At 48.2% G+C, this 18,483-nt stretch overlaps 1 protein-coding gene across 4 annotated transcripts in view; it reads right to left on the bottom strand.

The window, feature by feature from the left end:
- CTBP2 (C-terminal binding protein 2) overlaps nt 1-18,483 on the bottom strand; it is a 141,704-nt gene that overhangs the window by 39,263 nt on the left and 83,958 nt on the right. The window contains exon 1 of one of the 4 annotated variants that reach the window (XM_071564387.1): nt 3,190-4,861. The exons of 2 other annotated variants lie outside the window; for them this stretch is intronic. In XM_071564387.1, coding sequence (XP_071420488.1) covers nt 3,190-4,861 — 1,672 coding nt within the window. Of the gene's footprint in view, nt 1-1,268; nt 1,410-3,189; nt 4,862-18,483 lie in introns of those variants that run through there. One more of the 4 variants, XM_071564390.1, reaches the window with a different exon arrangement.

Raw genomic sequence — 18,483 nt, 5'->3', positions numbered from 1 at the left:
AAATGTAAATTAAGTCATGTAATAAAAATACTAGCAAACATAATAAACTCAAGATGCAACACTTTGGAGGCGGAGCTCCAGCAATCTGACCAGTGACCGTGAGACACAGTTTGCCCTCACCAGCCTTGCTGACCTGGACTGTTTATTTGCTGCCTTCCCTCCCGCCCCAGTACGAGGCTGGCACAGGCAGCCCTGGCACCAGCCCACCCGCCAACACGTGTTTGTCACCCAGACCTCACAGGGCTGGCTGCTGCTCACCAGTGAGCTGACGTGGTGAGATCACCACTGGTGATGCCCCGGATGGGGAGGCTGCAGGAGCAGCAGCCCTCAGGATGTTCCTCCCCAGGAAGCCATTCCTGACAGCTCTACAGACAAGGTCTCAGTGACACGAGAGCGGCGGCTTTGCCAGAGCTGTGGCTGGGGAGCTCCTGGCATGGGAAGCCGGATCATCTCCGAAGACGTCACTCCAATGCCACAGCAACGTGTTTAAGGTGCTCATTCACAACCTTCTGTTCACACAACTCCGCAATTTATCCACCTTCTTAATAATTATTTTATGAAATGCAAACCAGTTGCAGGCATGAATCTCACTGCTGGTTTTCCCTTATCTGCCCATGCTGAACACATCCATCACATTCCCGTATCCCTGCCCAGAATCCTGCCTCAACCATCAGACATACCAGGCAGGTATTACATTGCAAGCCCTCTGCCCAAACTCCAAAGTGAGCAGCAGCTCTGCAGAATGCACAGGGAGTGTAAAAAACAGCACAAAATGACAAACCAGACACACATGAACAAGACTACAATGCACAGTTCAACAAAACTTTAAAAAAAACCCCAAATGATCTATTTTCAAGCCTTATCCATACAACAAGCTTCAAAACAGGACTGGACTGTAATGTGCACTTTATAATCCTCTGCTGCCCGAGAAGACATTAACCCACAGTGACAGAAAATATTTGCAGCCATTTAGAGACAGAGTTTAACACTGAACTTGCCTTCACCTTGTGCCTTGAGTATCCACAGCCAAAGCTACAGGCAGGGGAAAGCTCATCACTCCTAAAAACACATCCTGTCTCTTCCTGCTGCCAAATATGATTTTCCTGGATTTAGTCAAGTTTCTGCCATCCACTCAATGCTTTAGACATCTTAACATATTTGTAACCTCAGCTTATCCCCTCGTGGGTAAATGTGCACAGCTCAAACATCTACAAACCACCACGCCTTCCATTTTTAATCCGTATCCTTCCACATGCCATGTGTCTTACCTTGGCTTCTACTTTTAAAGTACAGTTTAACAGGAAGAAAACCTCTCAGGCTATTTGGAAAAGAAAAAAGGGAAAATAAATAAAAAAGAAGACAATTTTACAGGTCCTACTTCAGCTAAACCTTTCGGGGCCTTCAATGAGAAGATAATCTTTCTGTGATTATGGCCAAACCCTCTCGTTGCTTGGCAACACATAATTAAGGAATATGTTTTCAGATCCGCTTTGCAAGCTGGCCATTATCAGATGAAATTACTGGAGCAACAAATGTCATCCTCATGCAAATGAGCTGGTCGTAGGCAAAAAAAAAGAGAGAGGAATGAGTAGCAAGAAAGAGCTCAACAGCACAAAAACGCTGCTGGCTTCGTCTCACTGGCAATCCTGGTGAGGAGAGGGGTGAGACAGATTTTTAGAGAATAGGGTCTGTAATTTATATACAAGACATAGAGAAGGAGGGATCTGTTTCTTGGGGTGGAAGACACTGCTCCCAAGCCCTGTGCTCTGGTGGTCCTTCACCCCAGAGCTTTCACTGCATCAGTATCGACCCTTCCATCAGATGTACCGCAAATAAATGAACATATTTGTGTTCCCCACATTATGCCAGTTCGTCTTTTTTTCCTGCATTTATTTAAAAATACTGCCTGGATGTACTAGTTTCCCATCTGATCCATGTCAACACAGAACATGTTGCCTAATATTGAAGCATTTTTTAGAGATCAATACATTGCACAGGCCACATAAAGGGAAGAACCAGCACCTCCTTCCTAACTGTGGAATTATGGTAGGGCAGGGGAAGGGGTGAGCCAAGTGTTTGCATCCTGACAACTTTATCATTTCCACTCACAAAATCATTCTTTATTTAGATTCCTGTGGAATGGCATCACCAGTTTGGCACCGTCTCGATGCCTATAAATGGTATCCTCTCATTAAAGCTTTGTGTGTGTGTGCTGGTACAGCACATTGTTCGGGACTTGTTTGCATGGGGAGAAAATTCCCAGCTCCTGGAGTCACTACCACGAAAAACAATTCAAGGGGATTTCTTTCCACCTTTTTTTCAAACAAGTGAAGCCACAAATAAATGGATTTGCTGAATTTCCTTATACTTAGCAGGGTGGTTTTGGGGGTCAGTTTCTGCCAGGCTCTGAGTGTTATCACCAGTGTACATCTCCAAAGCGGAGGAGCAGAGCCCGCTCGGATTATCCAGCTTTCCATCGGAGCAGCCAAGGGCCCGAGCACTTCTACGAGGGGAAGGGAAGTCCAGGAGCCACCACTCATTTTTATTTTTCCAGTGCTTAACGACAGGCTTTTAGTTTTAAGCACAGCCCTATTACTTTAACAGCTCTATCGCTTCACTTACAGGCATCTCGAGGAGGAAATCAAGGGGTTTATTTTGTATGCCTGATAAAACAGCAAATTAATAATAAGAAGAAAAGCCTTAGGTAATGGCCAAAGGTAAGTCGATTCTCGAATAACACCATTAGCTATCTGATGAATTTAGTCAAAACAATGCCAACCATTTCCTCGGAGGAACACATTTGTGCCTGATAACAGTGGTAAAAAGTCAATCTGCAGCAAACCCTGTAGTCCTAATTGCTCAGCCAGAGCAGTATCTAATCTCCTGTTCTCTACAAACAACAGGAACGGCAAGATTAACCCTGGAAGCATTATCTGAGATACTGCTCACGTTTAACTGAACTTGGCTAAACAAATAAAATATTTGGAATTTAACCACAGAGCGAGAACCAGCATCTTTAGCTCTGCGTGGCCAGCACGGCCCTGCAGAGAAATCCCTTTCTCGTGCTTTCCTAAGCAGGAAATCGTATAGAAACCCCGAGACCACTGATTGTAGGTTTTTGGAGGGGTAAATCGAGCAACAACAAGACGGTTCTAAACCATCACACGGACTAAGACCTGCAGTAATTACTTGGTTCAGGCGGTGCCATGGTGGAGACGATGACGGGGGGCCCCGTGCGCCTGCTGAGCTTTGGGTACGGGGACAGCTGTGCGGGGCCGGCGGGCGTGGTGGGCGCCAGGCCACCATCCCCGGGCACGCCCGGCCGGCGGAGCAGCTGGGGGCTGCCGTGAGGGCTGGGCGCCGGCGACGCCACCGCCGTCCGCTCCCTCTTCATCAGCTCCATGGGCACGGTGTAGCTGGTGGGATACGCCGTCTTGGGGCTGGGGTGCGGGTTGGCCGCGGTCATGGCCATGGCGGGCGTTGAGTAGGCCGAGGCTGGGCGCGTGCTGCAGGGCAGGGGGGTGTTGTACCCCGGGCCGGGGAGGAAGTGCGGGCCCTGGGGGGCCGGGTAGGTGGTGGTCTCCAGCAGGTGCTGGGTTGGGGCGCTGGACGGCCGGCGGTGCATCTCGACGCCTCTGGGGGACAGCGGCTGCAGGGGCGGCGGCGGGTGCGTCGTGGCGGCGGTGCCGTCGGCGGTGGGCCCTGACACGAGGGTGGCCCCGTATTCCGCCGGGAGCTCGCTGCGGTGGCTGAAGCTGTTGGAGCGGGTGCGGGGGCGCAGGGCCGCGCTGCGCCGCTCCTGCCGCTGCAGCTCAGCCTTGTAGCCGTGCGCGATGCGGGACAGCACACGCGCCTGCCCCAGGTTCGGCGCCACTGACTTGATGTCGTTCTCCTCCATCATGGCCAGCAGGTTGGGCGAGTCGAAGCCCTGCTGCAGCAGCGCGGCAAAGGTGCTCTCCGACACGCCCTCCGCCCGCAGCAGCGCCATGAACTCGGGGTCGAAGCTCCTCTTGCCCTCCGGTGCGGGGAAGGCGGGGGGCACCGGCGGGTGTGAAGGCGTTGCCGCCACCGCTGCCGCCTCGTAGCTGTCGTAGGGACCACCCTTGGTGCCAGTGCCATCCCTGCCCGGCCCGTAGCTGCTGCCGGTGGGATCCACCACCAGGCAGGTGGGTGCAGCCTGCCTGGCCCCCGGTGCCTCGGGGGGCCGTTCGGCCCCATCGGTGTAGCCCGGCCTGGCGGGGAAGGTGGGCGGCTCTGCAGCGTACCGCGGGCCAGGGGGTTCTGCGCCATACCATGCCGAGGGAACATCCCTGCCACGCACCCGCTGCCCGTCCAGGGCCGGCTTGGGCTCCCTGTACAGCCGGGCGGTGTCTGGTGGGACAGGCGGGCGCCCCAGGGTCTGGTCCCAGGACAACCTGCTGCCGGGTGCGCCATAGCCTGCCAGCGGCCTGCCTGCCACGTGGTCGCGGTAGCACCGAGGGTCCTTGGGTGACCTCGCCGACAGCGCCGGGTCGCTGTAGTAATCCTGGGGCGGCAGCGAGCCCCGGCCCGCCATGGGCGCCGGTCGGTCACAGTAGGAGAAGTCGGGCACGGAGCCTTTCCTCAGCGGCCCCGGGGCGAAGGTGGCATCCTGGTATGGGTACGCCTCCTGCTTCGGCTCCGCGCCGCCCTGCAAGATGATCTCGTTGGCCCTTGGTGGCTCGTACCAGCCGCCCTCGCCGCCGTAGGTCAGTGAGCTCCTGCGGCCTGGCGCCCTGTGGTACTCGAAGGCGTTCTCGCTCTCCCAGGTGCCCTCATACCAGCCCGCAGCGTCCCAGCTCTGCGAGCGCCCGATGTTGGGGTGCTTGCTGGGGATGGGCATCCTCGCCAGGCCGCTCGCCGCCAGTGACACGGAGCAGAGCACGCACCTTCCTGCCCAGCCCTGCTCCGGTGCTCATCAACGCTGCCGGAGCCCTGCCAGGAGCTCGGGAAGCACCGGCGGCGGCTCTGCCTTTCCCAGCGGTGCCTGAATTATTAATCCCCGGTAACCCGAGCGCCGAGCCTGCCCGTGCGGAGCGCAGCCCAGATGCTTTATCCTGTGCCGCTGGGGACGGCGCGCACATGGACAACTGCCCGAGCAGTGTGCGGGGATTAGGAGCTAAATAAAACCACTAAAGCCCTCGCTCCATGTGACATCATTTTAGCCCGATGAAATCTCACGCACTGACCCAGCCAGCAACCTCAATGCAATTCTTCCCCCAGGGAATGATTTTTTTTTGCTCAGTGTTGGTTTTTTAACACGTGTTTCATCTGTTTCGGTTGTCTCCTTCCTCACGGGCTCGGGAGGCTCCACCGGCTCCCACCAGGAAAGGGCAGCAGGATAACAGAACGTGCCCGTATCTGCTCCTCCCCACACACACACATAAAAATAAAACAGAAACCTTCAGTGTCAGCTCAATCTTAATCCAGCCTGATGAAACGCTAATCCACCGCACACAGCTAAGGACAAATGAAATGGGAGCCGGCAGAGAGGCCTAAAAAAAGGCCAGTTTGAGACACTCAGGACGCCAAGAGCGGTGAGAAATTAGTGAGGTGTCTGTTTAGCACTTTATGAATATCATAATTTGCACTGCAAATTACATTTTTTGTTGTAGTTTCAAATTAGCCACACTAACCAGCTCCAGAAGGATCCTTTATATTATCGCCATAATACGCAAATCCCTTCATCATCCCGGGACAGAAAATTGTGGAGGTGTAATCTGGAATGTGTAATTTTAAGACCCTACCACAGGTCATGGAAAAGGAGGGGAGGATCAAAGGATCTAAAGCCTGGTCTTACAAAGCAGAAAGGAATAGCAGACTTTGTGCATTATCTCCAGCTTCCTTTGGAAAAACTACATGTTTATGAGATGGGAAAACAGTCTGAAACATCAGACAAAACTCAATTTGTACTGAGCAGTATTTCAGCATTCACAGGGATTAAGCTTTTTTTTACACTTAAGAGTGGGCAAAGGGATTTAGATGGAATCACACCAGAGAAAATTGTTATTTGGGAATGTAATAAAAATTTCTATATAGAGTCATTGTTTTCAGAGGAGATATTAAAAGAGCTCCCCAAAACACATAATCTCAATTATGCTACTTTATGCTCCAATTTTCCTTTTCAAGTAAGAACGGGTCTTTATTTTGCTGACCACTGCTAGGGAGGCAACTTTTTCCTTGTTTAATTAAAAAATTCATATGGAAATAGCTTTGCCTTTCTCTGCTATGATCACAAATTTCATCACTTCCAACACAGCCCTTCAGGGATGAACCCAGTAAAGGCAGAGACCGTCACCTTCCCTGGTCTGTTTGCAAGGCAGCTTGAGCATTTTCCCTGGCTAATCCACAATAAATGTTTAGTGCACAAGCCATCACATGATGGACCATTGTGCTATTATGATAGCTAAATCACTAATACAGCCTAATGCTTCTACTTGCCTATCATACTAATACCTCTGGGCTGTATTTCTGACCCAAATACTGACAGGATCTCTGAGTAATCCCTAAATTTCTTTATTGCAGTAAATATTACAAATCCTCTTCAAACATTCTCTCCTCCAATTCCATCCTCAAGAACCACAGTCATGAAAATTACGTTGGATATTACACAGACATGCAAAACGTGGGCCCCAAAAGATTATTTATGCAATTCTCAGAGAATATCTGATTGGCATTATATTGAATTAACTAACAAACTTCAGGCGCATTGGAAAATGTCTTCTTTTGTGAGAGTCAAGTTGGGAAGACACACTGTGGCTTAGAAATAAAGCAGAAACATTTTAACCAACAAACCCCATTTTATTACAACAACATTTTGCTAAAGAATAAAATGTATTCCCAACTGGATACAGTGAGATCTGTGCCATTTGTTTGTTCTGAAGCAGCAGAAGAAAAGCTCCCCAAAACGTATATGACAAAAATAATAAAATCCTGGTCTATAGATCAAGGGCATCTTCCACCATTGAAATCACTAATGAACTCAGTCACCATGCTAAGCCCTGGCTGACAATGGAAAAAAACATGCCATGGAGAAACAAAATTTAAAAAATGCTGATCTTCAACAACTGTAAGGGAAGTCAGAAGGGAGCTTGGAGGATTTACTACCCCTGAAAAAACCAAAAGCTCTAATAAGCCCTTGGGTCACTTGACAGACACACAATAGAAACCTCACCCAAACCAGCAGATTTGCAACTGGTGGTGCCCCCTCCAAACTCCATCCCAAGCACGTCTGGGCTCCGAAATCCACCCTGGTACCAGCCCACCCCTGCATGGTGCAACCTTGCAGACCCTGGGCAGAATCGCAGAATCAATAGGGTTGGAAAAGACCTCCAAGATCATCAAGTCCAACCCTTGGTCCAACTCCAGTCCCTTTACCAGATCATGGCACTCAGTGCCACGGCCAAGTTCAGTTGAAAAACCTCCAGGGATGGGGAATCCACCCCCTCTCTGGGCAGCCCATTCCAATGCCTGAGCACTCTCTCTGCAAAGAAGTTTTTTCTCATCTCCAACTTCAATTTCCCCTGGCAGAGCTTGAGTCCATCGTGCCCTCTTGTCCTATTGCTGAGTGCCTGGGAGAAGAGACCAACCCCCACCTGGCCAGAACTTCCCTTCAGGTATGTGCTCTTGTCCCAGCTGCTTCTCAGGAGTCAGGAAACTCCAGACCTGCTGCTGGAACACTCATGCATATGGATGGTTAATCCCATACACACCGACATCAGTGGAACAAACCAACTATCCTGTGCTCCAAGCCAAGCAGAGGGAAACGCCTGCAGCACCACGGGCTGCAGGACTTCTGCCTTTCCCTGCAGCCATGGGGCAGATGTCCTACTTGGAGGGCTCTGCTGGCCCCACTTCTTGCTGACCCAGAGCCACCACCAGCCCCACAGCCAGAGGGGAAGGTGTGCCCAGGATCCATGGAGCTGGGCAGCTTCACAGATCCCAGACTACTCTGAGTTGGGAGGGACCCACAAGGATCATCGAGTCCAACCCTTCAGTCAGTGGTCCACACAGGGAATTGAACCCATGACCTTGGCGTTATTACAACCAAGTTTTAACCAACTGAGCTAATTCCTGAGCCACCACGGCAGCAAAGAAATGTTACACCCCCAGTGAGGCAATAAATGTAAAAGAAGTTATCAGAATGAAATATTTATGATGGGCAGGGTCTTTCATTTGCCTATTTTTTGGCAGCCTTAAAAGCAGCACCCAGACAGACTAAAGCAGTGCAAGCAGCAGGTCGAGGGAGGTGACTCTGCCCCTCTGTTCAGGTGAGACCTGTCCTGCAGAGCCACCTCCAGCTCCAGGGACCAAAATACAAGAAGGACATGGACCTGCTGGAGCAAGTCCAGAGCAGGCCACCAAGATGACTGAAGGGCTCTAGCATTTCTGCTATGGGGAAAGGCTGACAAAACAGAGCTGGTTCAGCATGGAGGAGAGAAGGCTCCAGGGTAATCTCATCACAGTCTTTCAGAACCTGAAGGTGTTCTACAGGAGAGCAACTTTGGACAAGGGTCTGGAGTGGTAAGATGAGAGGGAATGGCTTCCCACTGCCAGAAGGCAGGGTTAGATGAGATACTGGGAAGGAATTCTTGGCTGTGAGGGTGGGCAGGCCCTGGCACAGATGCCCAGAGAAGCTGTGGCTGCCCCATCCCTGGGGCTGTCCAAGGCCAGGTTGGACAGGGCTTGGAGCACCCTGGGCTGGTGGGAGGTGTCCCTGCCCATGGCAAGGGTGGAATGAGAATCTCTAAGGTCCCTTCCAACCGAAACCATTCCATAATTCCATGACCCTATGACACTATCATGGCTCTGTACCTGTTTCTGTGTCCGGATTCATCAATGGCCAAGAGAGGACACAGAGGCACCAGGGCACAACCTGACAATTAATTGGTACTGCTTGGGAGGGGAGGAGGCACCAGCACCCACATCCTCCACGTGACGGGGACACAAGGACTGTGGAACAGGCAGAAAATTTAGTTTCCCTTTATGTTTTAATTCTGGAGTTATTCAGAAAAAAACCTCAACATACACAAATAAAAAAAAGCTGATCAAGAGATTAAATTCTCTGGTATTTCAGATCACGTGAAAATGCAGAAAATGCCCTGATTTTCAGTTTAGCATTGGTGGAACACATGGCAAATTTGGCTCTGATACAATGAACAGAGAGGTCTGCTCTGAAAAAAAGGTGACGACAGAGTAAAGAAAGGTGGGCTCATCATTTAGACATGGTACTCAAAATGAATGACATGAAACCTGAGTCTGGAATCCACTCAGAGTGGATAGGAAATAAGCACCGCTAGAAGGTGCTGTGTTGACACATAAAATCCATGGTAAGAAATGAGGATGGTAAATCTGCAACACAACGGTGTAAACAACATTTTTTGGTGTCTGTAGCATTGACTCAGGAGAGGCTGGACATGAAATTTCATTCAGATGGATGTAAAACATTTCATTACCTATTCAGAAAGCAAGTTGCTGGAAAAATGACTCTGTGCAGCAAAATAGGACAGATAATTACTCTTCAATTGTAAATTTAAATCTTGTTTCTATTGGAAGAAAATATTGTTAATGTAGTACAATGTTGATGTTTTCTCCCAAATTATTTTCTTTAGGGAGAGAGTAAATGGAACCAACGTGCCAAATGTAATTTCTGGCCAAAAACAAAAGGTGCAGCAACATGGGAAAGGATATTTTTCTTCCAAAGGCAAAAGAATCCTGCCTCTAGTAGTTAAAAATCCTCTGGAGAACCAACACATCTCGTGCTAATGGAAAGAGCAGGTATCGGGACACCCAGCCTTTACACCTCACTGCCACTGTCAGAGAGTAAATTCTTAATTCCTTACTCTTAATTCCCTACTCTTCCATCAGGAGGGCAATAATAACACACACCTATCACAGCTGGATGGTGTTCAGATGCATCAGTGTTTGTCATGTCTTCAGGTGACAAGGCACAAAGCTACCAGGAGGATAAACCCTCCTGCCCTCACAGCCTGGGCTTTCAAGGACTGTGTGTGACTGTGCCTAATGACCCCCAAAGCTTGGGAAGTCTTTGCTGAGCTTCCTCCCACTTTCAGCTTGCCAGGAAGCAGGAAAGACCTGCTGGTATTAAACTGTACTGTGATATATTCCATGGATGCTACAGAGAAGGGAAGGAATAGGATGCAGTGTGAGTAATGCACCCCCACATGTGTATGTATACAATTAAAAAAATAAAAATTGAGAGAGGAAAAGAAGGAAGAAAACATTCCAAGTCCTTGGAAACCACTGCACTTGCTAAAATTTGGCTCTGCAAAGATCTCCCTCCCAGTGGCAATAAGGATTCTGCCTAGATGGACTTTTTAAGAGTCTCATGAAACTAGGGGAGCACAAAGAGAAAATTAGCAGGATTGTGCTGGAATCATTTTCAATAATCAAAGGAGCAGCCCAGCATCTGAAAGCACTCAGTGCTTGAAGCCATTCCATGTCATGCCAAGCTTTTACCAATTCCCAAACCAAAGGCAGAGATGCTTTGGAACTTCAACACAACACTCACAAACACCAACTCGGTGTGTTACAACAAAACACTCTTCAGATCAGCCAGTTATTAATCAATCATGGAACTCTCATGGAACTGCATTTTGATGACTTTAAAGCAAAAAAACCCAAAAGCTTATGGCCTTTCATAGAATCATAGAATGGATTGGAAAGGACCTCCAAGATCATCAAGTCCAACCCTTGGGCCAACTCCAGTCCCTTTACCAGATCATGGCACTCAGTGCCACGGCCAAGCTCAGCTGAAAAACGTCCAGGGATGGGGAATCCACCCCCTCTCTGGGCAGCCCATTCCAATCCCTGAGGACTCTCTCTGTAAAGAATTTTTTCCTGCTCTCCAACTTCAATTTCCCCTGGCAGAGCTTGAGCCCATCGTGCCCCCTTGTCCTATTGCTGAGTGCCTGGGAGAAGAGACCAACCCCCACCTGGCCAGAACTTCCCTTCAGGCAGTTCCAGACAGTGCTGAGGTCACCTCTGAGCCTCCTCTTCTTCAGGCTAAACACCCCCAGCTCCCTCAGCCTCTCCCCACAGCACTTGTGCTCCAGTCCCTTCTCCAGCCTCGTTGCTCTTCTCTGGCTCTGCTCCAGCCCCTCAATCTCTTTCCTGTCCTGAGGGGCCCAGAACTGTGTAACCCAACCCCTCAGAGCTGGGGCACAAATGTGCCCTAACCATTGGTGGGAGAGGCGCCAGGAATGCACGAGCTGCCTCAAGATGCCCCACATAAACTGAGATCAGGAACTGGGTTGAAGAGCCATTCCCACTGGCTACACACAGAGGGACCTCTGGAAAGTAAAGAGTCCATATGGCCCCTAAACAAATGTGAGGGGTATGGCAAAGGTTTGCCTCCCATACCAAAGCAAGCAAACGTTTCCTCTCACACAGGGCCCTTCAGAGTCATTTCCCAAGAAACCCCTGAAATTCTACAAGCCAACGTGACAAGTAAGGATGTGAAGCTGTGGACCTGACCACTTGCTCTTCCACTGCATTTTTTGTCTCTCTCTGCCCAGAAGAGGTTTGATGTTGGAGATGTGCTCCTTCCCACCCTTGTGGGAGCCCACACCTCCCAGCACTGCCTCACAACAATACTCTGTCTGGAGCCATTCCATCCACCACTCACTGAAGGGAGCCCTACCCCAACTTCCCCCATGACCTGATGGAACAGCTGGAGCAGTGCCAGAGCAGGATTAGTTTGGATCTCAGAGAAAGACCCTTCCCCCAGAGGGTGGTGGGCACTGATCAGGCTCCACAGGGCAGTGGGCACAGCCCCAAGGCTGCCAGAGCTCCAGGAGTGTTTGGATGATGCTCTGGGGGACAGGGTGGGATTGTTGGGGTGTCTGTGCAGGGACAGGGGTTGGACTCCTCGTGTGTCCCTTCCAACTCAAGATATTCTACAGTTCTCTGAATTACCTTCTATTTATTTCAGAATAAGGTACATGCACGAAGCACCTCAATGAGCAAGTGATAACTTATCACCTCATGTTATCCTGCTCCTCTGGCAAAGCCCTGGAGGTTGCCCAGAGAAGCTGTGGCTGCTCCATCCCTGGAAGTGTCCAAGGCCAGGTTGGACAGGGCTTGGAGCACCCTGGACTGGTGGGAGGTGTCCCTGCCCATGGCTGGGGTGGCACTGGGTGAGCTGTAAGGTCCTTTCCAACCCAAACCATTTGTCATCCAGGATGAACTCAAACTGCAGGTAACAAATGCAGGAAGTCAGCAATCATCTAAAACACACCTGCAGCTAAAAACAAGAAGCCCAGCTGTAAAACACACTTGGAGCCATTGGATTGAGCCCTAAAAGCTCTTGAAACTTCAATCAGAAACAATTTCGCCTTTAAGTACGGGGAGACTCCAGTAAAAGTTGGCAGAAACAGCATTGTTGAATTCCTGCACTGACAAAGGGATAACAAACTATCAGATGCATCCCTACACCACACACTTCAAGGACTACAGAACACAAACCAATCTGGATGCTGAAGTGCAGGCGAAAAGCAGCAGACAAGGTTCACTGGGCACATCCCTCACCCTCTGGCAGAGATCTAACCTACGAATGCTCTTAAAAATAATCCTCCAGAAATCACATCAAGCACCTTTGTCTCCAAAACTGGGTATTAGACTCTGAGGTCAAATCTCATCATTTTTAATAAGAATTCAGGATCAAGATTTAAACAGCACGTGTAATGAAAAGCATGGGAATTATATCTGTCCCAGAAAGTAGTAGAGAAATCCACTCTTAAATGAATATATATTGTAACTCTGCACTCTGCCATGCACGCCTGAGATTTACATAAAAAATAATTAATTGCTAGAGTGTAACAGGGGCCTGAGGAGATAAACATGGAGGGGTTCAGGGTGGGTGTCTCTCTGCCTTGCTTCCCCTGGTGATAACAGAGCTGGAAATGCACATTTCCCCTGCAGACCCAACGCAGATAAAAACCTAAACCAAACAGGAGGAAATATTATTTTAGCTAAAAAACCATTTGTGCCTTGCTTTTTAAAAAGACTGGTCTTTTGTATTATTGCACTGCAGAGATCAAATCATCAAATGTGAGATTATGTCCTACTGTGCTCCCTCTCCACGGGGATGGTTAAGGGGGATTGGCTGCTCCCCAGTGAGGATGACCCTGATAATATCTGTTATCAGCAGCAGCAGCAGCAACACTGCCTTCTCTCAAAAAAGATGTAAATCTATAACTGCAGGCTATTTTATGAACTGAAGCTGTTTATTGCTAAGTTTTGAGGTGCTAGATGGCAGCAGAGAGTGTTAAGTTTTAAATAAAAATTAAAAGGACCATCTAAAAGAAAGATAAATTAATAGTTTCAAGCTAACTGGCTGCATAAAAGTGTCACTAAGGAATGATTAAGGTACTTTAATTTTAAGAAATGCAAAACCAGCTCAAAACTTGCTCTTTGAAGAAAGCTCTGAGACAGAAAACCCATAATGAAAACCTTCACTGTTTTGGCACTTCCATCCATTACATCTGTTTGTGGAGAGCAAAAAATATAAAAGAGAAGTTGTGTAACGTGTTTCCCTGCAGCTTAATTTTAGTACAGCCAGATGTCAAAATATTTACTAGTAAGTATTTTGTAGAATCAGAATAAAATCTAAAGACTGGTCCAGATCCAAACATTGCCAGTGTCTGAAAGAGTGTAACTTAGGAGTTAAAAAAAAGATTTTTTCCTGGTATTTTGCAGGAAAATCCATCCTGTTCTCATCTTTCCCAGAGGACTGATCATTTCTCATCACATATTTGGAAGCAGCCAACTTCCACCCCCTGGGTGCTGGAGGCAGCTCCTGCAGCGCTCCCACACTCCGAGCTGGGCTGCTCCAACACCCCCTTCCCGAGGCTCCTCCTGGCACATTCCAGGAATATCATCACTTTTCTGACCAATCCTTACATGCAGGGCAAGATTTAGAGTAAGGACAAAAAAAAAAAAACCAAAACCCAGATATGATGACAACATGTCAATCCCTAAACCACTTAATTTAAATGGGAAATGGGATAAGGATGGATATGAAGTTGATGGTATTGAAGTCATCAGCTGTAATTGTTTCTTAATTAATGACATGGAGTTTATAAAGCACGTTACATGGAACCCTGTCTGGGGGCTGGGGGAAATGGAAAAATACAAGGCAGAATTAAGAGACATGAATTAAGTCATCATAAATGTGGGTTTAAACACAAGTTGAACACAACACGAGTATTTTTCCCTAGTTTGGTGCACTCAAGTGCAGGGAAAGGGGAGCTCTCCTGCTTGCCAGAGCAAAAGTTGCACACCAAATTAATGCAATTTTTGCCTGTAACCTTATCTAAATGTGTCCTACTCCTTCCCAGATGCCTGGGGGATTTTGTCAGGCTGGTTTCATATCTGGCTCAAGTCCTACAACTTGTCATGCACAATCCCCTACGGAATGTCACAGGAGAAGGGCTGCATAGGAGGGAATGTACAGCAAAAAAACATCCACACAGGTCTGGGGGACTATTGGAGCAGCCTGTGCACCCACCCTGTGAGCACAAGAGCCACAGTCCCTGAGCCACAGAGCAGCAAAAATCCACTTACAAGTGCAGAGTTCAGCACAGCACAACATTTGGAAACCATGGCATAAGGTCAATAAGCTCAAATAATGTCTGTAAACCCACTGGGGTTGCCTGAACTTTCTTCATCCATAGGATTCTGCCCAAATTTTTTTTTAAAAAATCTTAAAATTCTAACAAAATCTATTGATGAGAAGGAATACCCAAACCTGCCTCTGTCAGTGAGTGGATAATTAAAAGCATTGTTTTCATTGGTAAAAAGAGGTGTAATCCAGCTTGCATAGGAATTTTTAAGTGATGTTTTGAAACCTCCATAGGGGCCAAAGAACTGGACTCTGGGAAAAGGAAAAACATCAGGAGCAGCCAGACAGATTTTCAGTTTGCATAAATCAGCACAGGGTGCAGCAGCAGCAGAGGATCTGACAAGCCAACGCTGCCTTTTCTTTAGGCAAAATGTGTTAAGCAACCCTTCCTTAAAAGCCTGATAGTTTATGTGCTTTGAGGTGGAAACTTTAAAAAAAGAAGTATAAAAAGCTTTATTGCAGGGGGGGAAATCCTTGTACTGTGTTTTATATTCATGGAACAAAGGAACTCAAATCCACCAGATAAAAAAAAAGGTCTGTATTTATTCTAAGTAAGTCACTTTTACTCAGGACAAGCAGTTTCTTCCGTGCGTGATATCATCTTTAACTCATTGTTTCTCATCAAATGCCAAGTGGTGATAAGGATTTCCTGAGATAATAAGATTCTATTTCTAAGCAGTAAAAATAAGTATTATCAGATGCTACTTGGTGTGCAAATTTGCAAGGATGGAAGAAAATTCCTCCACCCAAATATCAAATGTACTCATTTAGGCTGATGTTACACAGAGGAGGAAGAATTGGGGGCAGCCACTTTCCAGAGCTGTAGTTTTAAAGTACATTTCCCCACCTGCTTCCAGGAGCAATTCCCTCTGGTTTTTAGAGTTACTGGATGAGAACCTATTCCACAGCCTGCTGTTAGTGGTGAAGGACACTGTCCAAACACTGCTGAGAAGCCAGAGCTGTTACAAACCTTCAGGGCCACGTTTATTTGGGGTTGGTTTGGGGGTTTTTTAACGATGAGAAAGTGCCCACAAGCAATACCTGACAGTGTGATTATTAAATCCACCTCTGTGGAGGAGAAACTGAAATAAACACCAGGTAAAAAGCACCCTTGCCATAGATCCAGGTTTGTATTTACCACAGTACCTACCATTACACACTGTATTTATCTAAATATTTACGGGACATGGTTTGATTGATTGCCATCCCAGGTGGAAATGTGGAATCCAGGATTCCTGTCCACCCTTGAAATGATCCAGCCAGCCTCTTGCAGCCATGGCAGAGATCAGTTTGTTCATGTTGAAACCAGCTATTCCTACCCCAAATTCCTTCCTCCATTTCACAGAATCATTTAGGCTGGAAAAGAAAGACCTTTGAGGTCATCAAGTCCAACCTTTGACTGATCACTGCTAGCCCAGGGCACTGAGTGTGTTCCTTGGACACCTCCAGGGATGGGGACTCCACCATCTCCCTTCCAACGTCTGACCACCCTTTGGATGAAGAAATTCTCCCTGATGTCCAACCTGAACCTCCCCTGGTGCAGCCTGAGCTTTGTCCTGTCCTCTCAGAGACCCCTTCCCACCAAGTTTTGCAAGACAAACTATTACACCAAAAGTTCAGACTCATCCAAGAGGCTCCAGTAACCACAACAGGGTCCCACTCCCCCTGAGAAATCAGGGTCTGTGGAGAGTCAGGGCCACCCACAGACACTGCAGTGACTGCAGGGCAGAGACATCAGGAATTCCTGCAGGAACTATGAATTAGGGGTAGCACCAGAGAAGCCTCACCCAAAGAGGACACCAGGGTGCCACTGAGGATGGAAGTCAGTAAGTCACAAAGCCAAGAGACTCGTGCATCAAGCACTGAAAAGTACTATGTGGCTGTGCTGGCATTTATTGGCCATCAGACACATCAAAAGACAGGAAAGAAAACAAAGAACACAAACAGCTTCTTTGCCCCTGCAAACAGTTCTACTTTGCAAAGTACAGACAACTTTGGTGGCACAAACTGACATGTAAGGACATGATTTCCCACTGGATAATGACAAATCCTGAAGTAAAAACTGTCAGAAAATGTCTGGGCTCGCTTGGCCTTGCAATTATTTTTTCACTTTGCTTCTTGCTCATCTCAAGCCTGCCACTTTTGGGGCATGTGTTGAAAGCTTAACTGACTCATAACTGTTAGTGCAAACTATAACCTATAAAGCCAGGCATTAAAATTCCATGGCACTGGTGCTGAAGACAGCAGTGGTACAGAGCAGAGGCAGAACTTGGGATCACCAGAGAGGAATTCAGCGTGTTGGGAAACCTGTGACAAGACACTGCCATCCTGTACCCTGGATGTGCCACCACTACTGCCTTGTCCCTGTTGTTTCTACAGTTCCTGAGGAGATGACACAGTGCCACAGCACCTTCTCTGACTGTTCCCAAAGGCACAGCCGGCAGCTGTGGCTGGGCGGCTCCTCACTCCCTGGCCAGCTCTCAGTACTGCTTATTATTTGTTTAACCAGCACAGGATAAAGTAGGCAGCAGGCTGGGCAGCAGAAGTGATGCTTCAAGTTGTTTCCTTTCAAAGGAATGCCTTGTGCAAGCACTGAGTTCCAGGGGAGTGATGGATGCACCAGGAGTGCCATCACATCTCCTGAGTTTGGGGCTTCTTGGAGGCACCGTCAGACACCTTGCTGTGCCACAGGTAGCACAGAGAAAATTACATCTCATCTCTCTGGTGTTGATTCCTAAATCAGTTGATTCCTGGTCTCTTCTCTTCAGACAACCAACAGTAGGACAAGAAGGCAGGGGCTTCAGCTCTGCCAGGGGAGGTTTAGGTTGGATATCAGGAAGAAATTCTTTTCAGAGAGAGTGCTCAGGCATTGGAATGGGCTGCCCAGAGAGGGGGTGGATTCCCCATCCTTGGAGGTGTTTAAGATGAGACTGGACTGCCATCCACTGAGTGCCATGATCTGCAGATCAAAGTGGGGTTGGATCAAGGGTTGGACTTGATGATCTCAGAGTTCTCTTCCAACCCAACTGATTCTGTGATCCTATGAACTTTTGCCCTGAGGGATTGGCTGTGAAATCACACCAAATTTGGGAACAGTCCCAACAAACAGCAACTTGGCATTGAAATTCAGTCCCTTTCTGTGCCCACCAGAGCAGGCAGGTCTGGCAGCTCCACACTGGAGGGTGCAGGATGTGGCTCGGATTTGTTTCACACACAGCAAAGCCAACATCCCTCCCTCTCCATCTCCCACTCCACAATTTTTGCTGGAACTCTTTTTTTTTCATTCACCCTGAGGTAAAAACCTCATCATGGAACGGAAAATTTCGGCTCATAGAAATGTAAAATGTGGCAAAATCACAAATTAATGGGAACAGAATCCAAGGAAGGGGCTGCTGGACACGTCTGGCTCCACATGGCACCAGCAGCTCCACCTCTAAAGCATATTTTGACCCACTACGAATAAGACACAATTCCACAAACAGGGATTATGCAAACCACTCTGCATATATTATTTACAAAAGCCCCAGCCATTCACTGGGTCCATCCTTCCACCCACATGGAACCAATTACAGAACAGGCACCCAAAGTCTCTGGGACAACCAGAAGAGAAAGAAACGGGTAAGCCAAGACCACTGTGAGCACACTCCGACTTCTCTGCATTGAGAGGGCACCACCACCCCTTAATTGTTACCATACTGCTCCAAATGCCTTTGCTGCAGGCTGCTGCCCTGAAATTCCTGTATCCCCTCAAGTCTGGACCTTTATCCCACCCACACCTTTCTACAGATCAAAACTATTACCTGGTGCAAAAAGCTCACCTC

The sequence above is a fragment of the Pithys albifrons genome, chromosome 9, assembly GCF_047495875.1.
Source record: "Pithys albifrons albifrons isolate INPA30051 chromosome 9, PitAlb_v1, whole genome shotgun sequence".
Classification (NCBI taxonomy): Eukaryota; Metazoa; Chordata; class Aves; order Passeriformes; family Thamnophilidae; genus Pithys; species Pithys albifrons.
The sequence above is the reverse complement of the archived record's forward strand: the minus strand, read 5'-3'. Positions and strand labels throughout refer to the sequence as shown.